We start from the raw sequence: 12,439 nt of genomic DNA on the forward strand, positions 1-12,439 counted from the left end.
TACTGGATTCATCTAACTACTTCCCATCTGATTTAAAATTTGATAGGCTAGGGCCAGGGAAACAGGGGGCTCTGTGTACCCCTCTCCCCACTGGAGATGAACAAATTTGAATGGTTCCACAGTTTTGACCTAGCATTTTCCTACACATCAATATGGCGATAGGTTACAGCTTTCCAACACTTACATACACTGGACTGAACTTAATCTAGCTCATCCGACTTGACTCTTACATGAAACCAACATTTGCCTAAATCTTTTCTTCTTGGGGAAAAGTCAATAAACCCAGTAATAAAGTGATATCAAAGAAAACTGAAACAAAAAGTAAGCTCAATAACTTATAACTACTTACCCCCCATTGTCAGTATGTTGGCAAAATAATCACTGGCCCCTAATGATGATTAATCCAATCACTACCAGTTTTAATCCATTCCCCACAGGAAACATAACCAACCCACAAAATTCCTGAGATTTCTACATAACCAACCCATACAAAATTCCTGAGATTTCTAAAGTTACTGACATGACATATCTAAAGTAAAGCAGTATACTTAAATCCACTTACACTTTTCGAGGCCATACGGAATACCTAGCGACACGAAACACACACTACAACCTTACCAGATAATTCACCTGTAATGGAAACACACACACACACACACACTATGTAGTCTGGTAAATGATACAGGATAGGAGTGAATATTGTGCAACATATTAATCATATTACAGTAGTGCATGAAATATACTCGGGGGGGGGGGGACACATACAGGCCACAGTGTACACTAGGCCATACCGGAGTGTCTAGGGTTCTTACCTTGATTAGATTTACTTTCCTTCAGTAAGGAAGTAATAATGTTCCTCTCTCGTCGTTTGGTAAAGGCCGGAAGGCTGAGATGAAGAGGTTGTTCCTCCGTTATTAGTCTGGTTGTCAGGTGGTGAGTTGCACCACCTGGGCTCCGTTTGTTTACAATTGCAAACATAAAGAACGGGAACACGGGAGACTCAACATGGCCAACAGATGGCACAGCTGGTGATGAAGGGGACATGGAAGACTCAACATGGCCAACAGATGGCACAGCTGGTGATGACGGGGACATGGGAGACTCAACATGGCCAACAGATGGCACAGCTGGTGATGACGGGGACATGGGAGACTCAACATGGCCAACACATGGCCAACACATGGCACAGCTGGTGATGACGAGGACATGGGAGACTCAACATGGCCAACAGATGGCACAGCTGGTGATGACGGGGACATGGGAGATTCAACATGGCCAACAGATGGCACAGCTGGTGATGACGGGGACACGGGAGACTCAACATGGCCAATACATGGCACAGCTAGTGATGACGGGTCCATGGAAGACTCAACATGGCTAACAGATGGCACAGCTGGTGATGACGGGGACAGGGGAGACTCAACATGGCTAACACATGGCACAGCTGGTGATGACGGGGACACGGGAAACTCAACATCAGGGAGCACAGTTGGTTGGGACAGGAGCATGGATAACGCACGGCACAGGTGGCTGTTCGCTTATCTAGATATACCAGGGCTATTAAGGTTGTCAACATCAAGTCTTCATGGCCTTGAGGTATAGTTAAATCATTTACTTTATCTGTCATCCCACATCCTATGACGTGGGCAAGATAAACTGAATCACTTTATCTATCATCCGATGTGGGCAAGACTTGACAGGCATTTGACAAAATCAGGTGTATCGAGTTCATACAAAAATGGCTGCATATGATGCATATTAAAAAGGTGGTTTGAGAGCCAATTATTCATCACGTAATAGGACTGTATATTACTATATAAAGCAGGGTACGATCGGAGAGCCGAGGTCCTCCTGTTTATAAGTACACAGACACTAATAACTGGTTGGGTCAGCACCCACATATAAGTAAAGTAGCGTGATACATGAACCAAGTTTCACAGACATATGTTTGTATAACGTTTATGTTACATAGATACACGCATCAAAGGTTATATATATATATATATATATATATATATATATATATATATATATATATATATATATATATATATATATATTATCCCTGGGGAAAGGGGAGAAAGAATACTTCCCACTTCCCTGCGTGTCGTAGAAGGCGACTAAAAGGGGAGGGAGCGGGTGGCTGGAAATCCTCCCCTCTCGTTTTTTTTTTCTTTTTTTTTTAATTTTCCAAAAGAAGGAACAGAGAAGGGGGCCAGGTGAGGATATTCCCTTTAAGGCCCAGTCCTCTGTTCTTAACGCTACCTCGCTAATGCGGGAAATGGCGAATAGTATGAAAGAAAATATATATATATATATATATATATATATATATATATATATATATATATATATATATATATATATATATATATATACACACACAATTTACATTTTTTCGCCAGTAACAGACGAAGAAAACTCATGTGTAATGCACCAAGAAACCACAGCTCCCTATCCACCACATCCAGGCCCCAAAGACCATTCCATAGCTTACTCCGGCCGTATCACATGCCCTGGTTCAGTCCATTGACAGCACGTCGACCCCAGGATACCCCATCACTCAAATTCACTCTATCTTGTGCACCCTCCTGTATGTTCAGACCCCAAACTCTCAAAATCTTTTTCACTCCATCTTTCCACCTCCAATTTGGTCTCCCACTTCTCCTCGTTCCCTCCACCTCCGACACATATATCCTCTTGGTCAATCTTTCCTCACTCATTCTCTCCATGTGCCCAAACCATTTCAAAACACCCTCTTCTGCTCTCTCAACCACACTCTTTTTATTTCCACACATCTCTCTTACCCTTACATTACTTACTCGATCAAACCACCTCACACCACATATTGTCCTCAAACATCTCATTTCCAACACATCCACCCTCCTCTGCACAACCCTATCTAGAGCCCACGCCTCTCAACCATTATAACATTGTTGGTGCTAACATACCTTCAAACATACCCATTTTCGCTCCCCCCCCCCCCCCATAACGACCTCTCCTTCCACGTACTGAATAAACCTTCACTTCCTCTGTAGCCTTACTCACTGATAATTAGCTTTGATCCCAATAAGATTATAAGTTAATGTAAGTAGATTTCAATTAGTTTTTGGTTTTAGTTTTTTACTATTAGGTCGGTAAAAAAATGCCACGTAATAGATTTACAATTGCAGTAAATTACAGTCCTTTTGAGTAACATAGTTAATTATATTCCCTACATACGTAAGGCAAAGGAAACATTAAATTTTTAATCAAATTTCTGTATTTCTCTTTTAATATAATATAGCTTAACTAACTGAAAAGTACTGGCGCGTTATGTAGGATATTCCTACAATTGTCCTTTAAAATAAAGATAAATGTGCATTTAATGACAACCTTTTTGTTTTACGAGATCTGTATCGCGTGTATTTTGTTCTTTTTTAAGGTAAACAAACCTGGTAAGTAATGTACCTATGTTTACAATTTGCATATGACTGACAGATGAATACGAATTTCTCTGTCGTGGTTTCTCAAACTTTTCGTAAAGACAGAAAAAAAAAAAAAAGGCGCATCAGCCACGTTGAAGTGAGAGTTAACTGCGCATGCGCGACGTTCTACATCCGGGGCAACTTTGAACGCGTTCGGTAAGAATGTCGGGGATCAAGGGGTTGTGTAATACACTCATGGAGCGAGCGACAAATTAAATTTTATGTTAAAAGGAACTACAACTATTTCACTTAACGAGAGAAACTGTTACCCCAAAATCGACCCGTAGAACACATTCTCCCAACAGTGTAGCCCGAGGGTGCGTTCCCACTGTCTGAAAAGACTCCTGTTGTAGTTCAATTATTCACCATATTATAGTTCGTGCATCACAACACACACAGGTCGTACACGAAACACATCCATATCTGAGCCCACTACACTACAACACACACAATGGCCGCCCTGTGTACCCCGTGCCAGGCTGTCTTGGGGAATCTGTACACACACACACACACACACACACACACTGCCTGCCCTATTTTTTCATGCTGAATCTTATTATGGAAATGAAATATTGTCTGGTGCCATTATAAGTTCCGTAATTAATCATTGAAATAAATACGTTTGAAATATTTTACGATAATTTTGCTTCATATTTATTTGGTATCCGTAAGCTACAGGAGGCATTATATTGTTTTATTATTTTAGGTACAGAATCCTTTCATTGTCATAATATATTTCTGAAAGAAAAAGTTTCTCTTTTTTTAATCTGGAAAATACCGTTAACACACCTGCTATATATGATATTCTTGTTCGGTAAATATATTTTCCACAAAACCTTAGTGCAAAGCCTATTCCGTATGATAAAAGCTATACCGTAATATATAGTTTTGGCGGCCATTAAATCTAACAGCATTTAAAATTTGATCGTTTAATATATTTCATGATTACTCGTTTCTTAATTTTTCGGTATTTGTCGGCCAGGGAATCAATATCGAATTTTCTTTTATATCTTCAAGTATATTTCATTTCATTATATTCCAGTTTTTGAAAGAAAACATCCTTATACATTGTTATTTTCCAAATTTGAAAGAAAAAGGGTTTGTCTTGAAAAATACCTTGAACAATTTCGACATTTTTTCCTGATCTTCAGAAAAAGAATTTTCTTAAGACCTTTATAAATGGCCTACTTTGCTGTTGAATAAGATTCCGGGGCTGAACTACTACTGTCTGGCAGCCATTAATTAAGCTTCTAAATGATGACATGATTGAGATCAATTTATGATTATTTGATTCATATCTTCTTGGTGTGTCGGCCAGAGGAAGCACCGATATATTTTACTATACCATTTCAAGTGTAGAAGCCTTTCATTATATATATATATATGGCCAGAGAGCATTATTGGATTACGTGTTAATTGACAGGCGTGCGAAAGAGAGACTTTTGGATGTCAATGTGATGAGAGGTGCAACTGGAGGGATGTCTGATCATTATCTTGTGGAGGCTAAGGTGAAGATTAGTATGGGTTTTCAGAAAAGAAGAGTGAATGTTGGGGTGAAGAAGGTGGTGAGAGTAAGTGAGCTTGGGAAGGAGACCTGTGTGAAGAAGTATCAGGAGAGACTGTGTACAGAATGGAAAAAGGTGAGAACAATGGAAGTAAGGGGAGTGGGGGAGGAATGGGATGTATTTAGGGAATCAGTGATGGATTGCGCAAAAGATGCTTGTGGCATGAGAAGAGTGGGAGGTGGGCTGTTTAGAAAGGGTAGTGAGTGGTGGGATGAAGAAGTAAGAGTATTAGTGAAAGAGAAGAGAGAGGCATTTGGACGATTTTTGCAGGGAAAAAATGCAATTGAGTGGGAGAAGTATAAAAGAAAGAGACAGGAGGTCAAGAGAAAGGTGCAAGAGGTGAAAAAAAGGGCAAATGAGAGTTGGGGTGAGAGACTATCAGTAAATTTTAGGGAGAATAAAAAGATGTTCTGGAAGGAGGTAAATAGGGTGCGTAAGACAAGGGAGCAAATGGGAACTTCAGTGAAGGGCGTAAATGGGGAGGTGATAACAAGTAGTGGTGATGTGAGAAGGAGATGGAATGAGTATTTTGAAGGTTTGTTGAATGTGTCTGATGACAGAGTGGCAGATATAGGGTGTTTGGGTCGAGGTGGTGTGCAAAGTGAGAGGGTTAGGGAAAATGATTTGGTAAACAGAGAAGAGGTAGTAAAAGCTTTGCGGAAGATGAAAGCCGGCAAGGCAGCAGGTTTGGATGGTATTGCAGTGGAATTTATTAAAAAAGGGGGTGACTGTATGGTTGACTGGTTGGTAAGGTTATTTAATGTATGTATGACTCATGGTGAGGTGCCTGAGGATTGGCGGAATGCGTGCATAGTGCCATTGTACAAAGGCAAAGGGGATAAGAGTGAGTGCTCAAATTACAGAGGTATAAGTTTGTTGAGTATTCCTGGTAAATTATATGGGAGGGTATTGATTGAGAGGGTGAAGGCATGTACAGAGCATCAGATTGGGGAAGAGCAGTGTGGTTTCAGAAGTGGTAGAGGATGTGTGGATCAGGTGTTTGCTTTGAAGAATGTATGTGAGAAATACTTAGAAAAGCAAATGGATTTGCATGTAGCATTTATGGATCTGGAGAAGGCATATGATAGAGTTGATAGAGATGCTCTGTGGAAGGTATTAAGAATATATGGTGTGGGAGGCAAGTTGTTAGAAGAAGTGAAAAGTTTTTATCGAGGATGTAAGGCATGTGTACGTGTAGGAAGAGAGGAAAGTGATTGGTTCTCAGTGAATGTAGGTTTGCGGCAGGGGTGTGTGATGTCTCCATGGTTGTTTAATTTGTTTATGGATGGGGTTGTTAGGGAGGTAAATGCAAGAGTCTTGGAAAGAGGGGCAAGTATGAAGTCTGTTGGGGATGAGAGAGCTTGGGAAGTGAGTCAGTTGTTGTTCGCTGATGATACAGCGCTGGTGGCGGATTCATGTGAGAAACTGCAGAAGCTGGTGACGGAGTTTGGTAAAGTGTGTGGAAGAAGAAAGTTAAGAGTAAATGTGAATAAGAGCAAGGTTATTAGATACAGTAGGGTTGAGGGTCAAGTCAATTGGGAGGTGAGTTTGAATGGTGAAAAACTGGAGGAAGTGAAGTGTTTTAGATATCTGGGAGTGGATCTGTCAGCGGATGGAACCATGGAAGCGGAAGTGGATCATAGGGTGGGGGAGGGGGCGAAAATTTTGGGAGCCTTGAAAAATGTGTGGAAGTCGAGAACATTATCCCGGAAAGCAAAAATGGGTATGTTTGAAGGAATAGTAGTTCCAACAATGTTGTATGGTTGCGAGGCGTGGGCTATGGATAGAGTTGTGCGCAGGAGGATGGATGTGCTGGAAATGAGATGTTTGAGGACAATGTGTGGTGTGAGGTGGTTTGATCGAGTAAGTAACGTAAGGGTAAGAGAGATGTGTGGAAATAAAAAGAGCGTGGTTGAGAGAGCAGAAGAGGGTGTTTTGAAGTGGTTTGGGCACATGGAGAGAATGAGTGAGGAAAGATTGACCAAGAGGATATATGTGTCGGAGGTGGAGGGAACGAGGAGAAGAGGGAGACCAAATTGGAGGTGGAAAGATGGAGTGAAAAAGATTTTGTGTGATCGGGGCCTGAACATGCAGGAGGGTGAAAGGAGGGCAAGGAATAGAGTGAATTGGAGCGATGTGGTATACAGGGGTTGACGTGCTGTCAGTGGATTGAATCAAGGCATGTGAAGCGTCCGGGGTAAACCATGGAAAGCTGTGTAGGTATGTATATTTGTGTGTGTGGACGTGTGTATGTACATGTGTATGGGGGGGGTTGGGCCATTTCTTTCGTCTGTTTCCTTGCGCTACCTCGCAAACGCGGGAGACAGCGACAAAGTATAAAAAAAAAAAAAAAAAAAAAAATATATATATATATATATATATATATATATATATATATATATATATATATATATATATATATATATATATATATATCAGTTTTGACAGAAGACAGTGTGTGTGTGTGTGTGTGTGTGTGTGCCATCACGTGTGTACAACCTTCCACAACACAATATGGCGTCCACTTCTTCCCCGCTGGTTTTCGTCTCATGCTTGAAATTCGTTGGTAATATCGACATATATTGTTCACAGTTCACGTCTAATATGGCCGAGACCTCAGGCCGTGCATGATGGATGACCTACCGCCATTGTAATTATAAAATTAAGTTCATAACTGCTGGGCCAGTTTAACATGAGCCATGTTCGTACATCACAAAGTTTATTACATTATTATCTCTAAAAATTAACATACCCGGCCTAACAGATAACAAATTTCTGTAAGTAAACATACAGTTGAGCCATTCGTAACTTACCAAATGGTGGAAGAAAGAAGAAACTGACGTGGGAAAATGGCAGACTGACATCAGCTGAGCCTCATGTTTGCCACCAGATGAACACCAGGGTACCTAGTGCGGTCATTACAAAACGGATACTCGATAAGAAAAAATATAATAATAACTGATAATAATAATAATAATAATAATAAAGATAATAATGATAATAATAATAATAATAATGATAATAATAATAATAATAAAGAAAAAAATACCATCTATTCATCTATTGTTACTTTGAGACAAATGATTGGATCCTTTTACTATCTATATTTACGTTGAGATCGCAAGCAGCTGCTTACATAAGCCTGCTCCATGCAAACAAAAGCCAGTCATGTATCAGGTGAATATCGTAAGATATTAAAACCCTTCAGTACGATACTTATTACATGTGAAATTTTTTTTTTGAGAAAGATTCCCTTAACAGTTATCATGTATTTTGTTCATGCTTTAAATTTTCTCAAATTTAATCATAAATGCTATTCATCAAGTTCTTTTGCTAATTAAACGCGTAATCACATCTTGGGGGTAACGCATATGTCAACAAGTTTTTACGTCTGTTTTCGGTACTATTTTACTTAGTGTCAACATACTGAACCCTCTCATTATAGGTTTTAAAACAAAAAGATTTTCTGCTTCAAAACTACTTGAAATCATTGTCTCTAAGCTTTGGCATTTGTAATATATTTCATTCAGATATTCATCGTAGTCGCTGTTCATTACGTCTGACAGATGTCAGTAGTTTGAATATATATATAAAGTATTTATTATTTGGATAATTAGTTGCGTTGATGTCCCTTGGAACAATACAAGTTTTAATATATTTCATCATATTTCAGTGATTACGGATATTGGGAACCATATTGAAGAATATCAGGTTATTGTCTAAGGTGCTGAAGATATTCCTCACATGAATATTCCAAATGTGATTTCTTTTTGTTGAAAATACACCGAACTATCAATATTTTTCGGACACTTTTCTCAGGAATTATTTTCTTTGCAATAATAATGTTATCAATCATGATTATTCCTGTATTAATCATATTTACTTCTTTGAGTCATAGAAAATATATAAATGAATTTCTTGATTATTTCCTACCTGTACTATCTGGATACCATCTTTTCAAGAGGTTGCCCTTAATCAAGACTTTTATTAATTTATTTTCCATATTTGCAAGTAAGCAATTATTGTCCGAGAAAATACACAGAATTATTACTGCGCTTTTTGACATTTTCCTCTAAGTAATTTGATTTAAAAAATATATCAAAGATGAATGAGTCAAAATATCGTATTTCATTAAATTAATTGATTTATTATCTCTTGTATTAATAAATATATGATTATTTCTAGTTATTTTATAGTAATACCCGCAACCACTTCAAATTTGACATTGCTATATAAGGAAACAATTCTCTTCGATGTTATTTTCATTTTGAAGTAAAGTTCCGCTTTCCTTCAAAAGTTAAATTTTCGCAGAATTACAATAATGGATATTATTTATCATAACTGATGAAAAATCTGGGATCTAAATTTTTAATAACGGCCAATTTATGGAACTGTTATCCCTTCAACAACGAGGGAAGATAACTTCTTCCCCACATGATGTACCTGATTTTTTTTTTCTTGAAAAGCATTTCATTCGCAATAAAAATATAGAGCCAATTAATATTTTGTAATTTTTGGTACAAAGTTTATTAATAAAATACATTACAAACTCTTCCATTCTGATTGTGATCTTTCAAAGCAGATTTTCTTGAAAGTTTCATAACGTGATGTATCATGGTTTTTGTCATAATTCATATCATGCTTAAAGTCTCAACATAACCATCATTCAATATTAGACATAAAAATGTAGGGTGACTCACAAGGAATATCTGGACGACTCACAGGAGAAGAATAAAACCTCATTTTAGAACATCTGAGCTGGCATCTGCCCTAACAATATGGCCGCCCCTCCAGGTCTCGACTCAATTAAGCTTCCTCCAAACCGGCGGCGTCCCGTACAATGCAAATAGATAATTACGCAGGTCAAAGGGGAACTGGGTATTCATATACACCCTGAAGTGGAGGCTTTAGGCTAACCTAAAGCATTTCTGGGGCTATCGTATGTCGAGAGGGGAATGTAGGAGGAGGAGAGCGGGTCAATGGAGGAACTGAACACACTCCAGCCGGCAGCGGGCGGGTGAGGGGGGAGCGCATCCGGCAGCGGGCGGGTACATGAACCTTGTTGACTCCCATCCCAGACGGGCTGAGCCCAGTGACTTGATACACGGCAGAGGAAGGTCGTCTTATCAAACACGGGGCAATAAAGCCGTGGATTACTTTACAGCGGCGGGGGGGAAATAAAGCTGAGGAGTATCTTACAAAGGGGTCAATAAAAAAGCTGTAATTATCACAACTTGGTCGACATGTCTCAAGCTTATAATTAACACGCACAAATAAACCATTATTCCACTGAAATAACAGCACAAGAATATTCTACACGTCTTCGTTAAGTATTGAACCATTACTATCGCTACTGGAAACTATATATATGACGACTGGAGTATATTATCTGATGTTACTGTCTCATGACTTCAAAAGCAATGTTTGAAGCGTGGAGTGGCCAAGTGTGCCATTTAGTACTGCCAGTCAGACGACCAACAACATTTGTAAGTTAACCATGAGTGTTATAATTCTGCCTTACTGACGATCTTTGGTTTGTAAGGCCAACAACGTGATCAGCCTCTCAGTGATTCGACCATTAGGTTGCAAGTGATGGTACGCTAGGCTGTGTCTATACGCGGGCAGTATCATTCTACCCTTATTGCCAGGGTTAGGGAAGTAATGTACGACCGCTGTTAATGATCAAGGAATAAAGTATTGAAATTGGTCCTTTTTCCAGCAGCTTATATACATGCAAGGGTGCGCTACATCCAGTAGCAGGGGAATGATGTGAACCTTTGGAGTGAGGGGATCTACGACAGACGATGAAACAGCTTCATCAAATGTAACTTTCCACCCACGGTATGACCACAGTCAGGCTAGAGTTCGCCCTCCTCCTGCGGCAGAGCACAGAGCACTTCGTCCATGACTGTGGCCAGACCCGCCAGCCCTAGGACAGCTGGGAGGCGGCCACCACCACCCGCGCGCGCGGCTCCACAACACTAGCTAGGCTCGTCTGGAATGCACGTTCAATTCGCGGCTGCTTTAGGCGTACGGTCGGGGTTTTTTATTTTTCTTTTTTTCCCAGAATAGAATGTGTGGCGGTGGAAAAAAAACATTATGATCTCTCACTTGAGTCTGTGATGATTATTTCTAAATGTCTCACTTGATTTTGTGGTGATTAATTTCTAAATGAGAGTAAGTTGTGGATGTGGGATGATCATGGGGAAGCTACTTCGTAACTCGTACACCGCCATGGGTTGAGCGCCTTAGATAATAATAATGTGTTAGACGTTTGTATGGTCACACTCACGAGACAACATGTGTTAGATATTCTTTAACCTTACATGTATCAACATGTGTTAGATATTCTTTAACCTTACATGTAAGGTTAAAGAATATCGTCAGTAAGGCAGAATTATAACACTCATGGTTAACTTACAAATGTTGTTGGTCGTCTGACTGGCAGTACTAAATGGCACACTTGGCCACTCCACGCTTCAAACATTGCTTTTGAGGTCATGAGACAGTAACATCAGATAATATACTCCAGTCGTCATATATATAGTTTCCAGTAGCGATAGTAATGGTTCAATACTTAACGAAGACGTGTAGAATATTCTTGTGCTGTTATTTCAGTGGAATAATGGTTTATTTGTGCGTGTTAAAGAATATCGTAACTCGTACACCGCCAAGGGTTGAGCGCCTTAGATAATAATAATGTGTTAGACGTTTGTATGGTCACACTCACGAGACAACATGTGTTAGATATTCTTTAACCTTACATGTATCAACATGTGTTTGATATTCTTTAACCTTACATGTATCAACATGTGTTTGATATTCTTTAACCTTACATGTATACAGAAGGTGAATGGAAGGCAACATTATTTTACTGAATGAAATTTAGTGTTAAGAAAAGAGGATCTTGGTGAGTGTACCAGACCGTGCGGCTCAGTGTGTGCCCTGCAGCCCGCCGGATCTGTTGGCCACGGCTTTGATACTGAAGTCAATATAACCCCAGACTTATAAGAAGACCTTACCTTCAAGACATTGTAGAGATTCTTGAAGGAAAATAGAAAACCAGCAAGTTTCCAGCTTGCAAACAAATTAAAAGTGAACTGGGTAATTTCATACCTGTGTGTGTGTGTGTGTGTGTGTGTGTGTGTGTGTGTGTCCGGACTCCGCTTACTCGAGGTTACACAGTGCAAGGGAAAAAGTCACTCCCAGCAAAGGCTCTATCATTGGGAGGATCATCAGCAAACAACAACTGACTCACTGCCCCTCTCATCCCCCACATAGTGCATCACTCACCACAATCTCTCCAAGACACTTGCATTTACCTCCCTAACCACCCCATCCATAAACAAATTAAACAACCGTGGGGACTTCACACACTCCTGCCGCAAACCAACCTTTACTGGGAAC

General features: G+C 39.7%; 1 protein-coding gene across 5 annotated transcripts in view; it reads right to left on the reverse strand.

Moving 5' to 3' along the window:
* The window catches only part of LOC139751433 (eukaryotic translation initiation factor 4 gamma 1-like), a 55,214-nt gene extending 47,276 nt beyond the window's left edge, over nucleotides 1–7,938 (reverse strand). For 2 of the 5 annotated variants that reach the window (XM_071666842.1, XM_071666841.1), the window contains exon 1: nucleotides 813–1,168. In XM_071666842.1, the coding sequence (XP_071522943.1) occupies nucleotides 813–1,146 (334 nt within the window). In that variant the 5' untranslated portion in view covers nucleotides 1,147–1,168. Of the gene's footprint in view, nucleotides 1–562; nucleotides 642–812; nucleotides 1,169–7,845 lie in introns of those variants that run through there. The other 3 variants (XM_071666843.1, XM_071666844.1, XM_071666845.1) reach the window with 3 other exon arrangements.
* Between the last annotated feature and the right edge of the window lie 4,501 nt (nucleotides 7,939–12,439).

Source organism: Panulirus ornatus, chromosome 11, assembly GCF_036320965.1.
Source record: "Panulirus ornatus isolate Po-2019 chromosome 11, ASM3632096v1, whole genome shotgun sequence".
NCBI classification, from domain to species: Eukaryota; Metazoa; Arthropoda; class Malacostraca; order Decapoda; family Palinuridae; genus Panulirus; species Panulirus ornatus.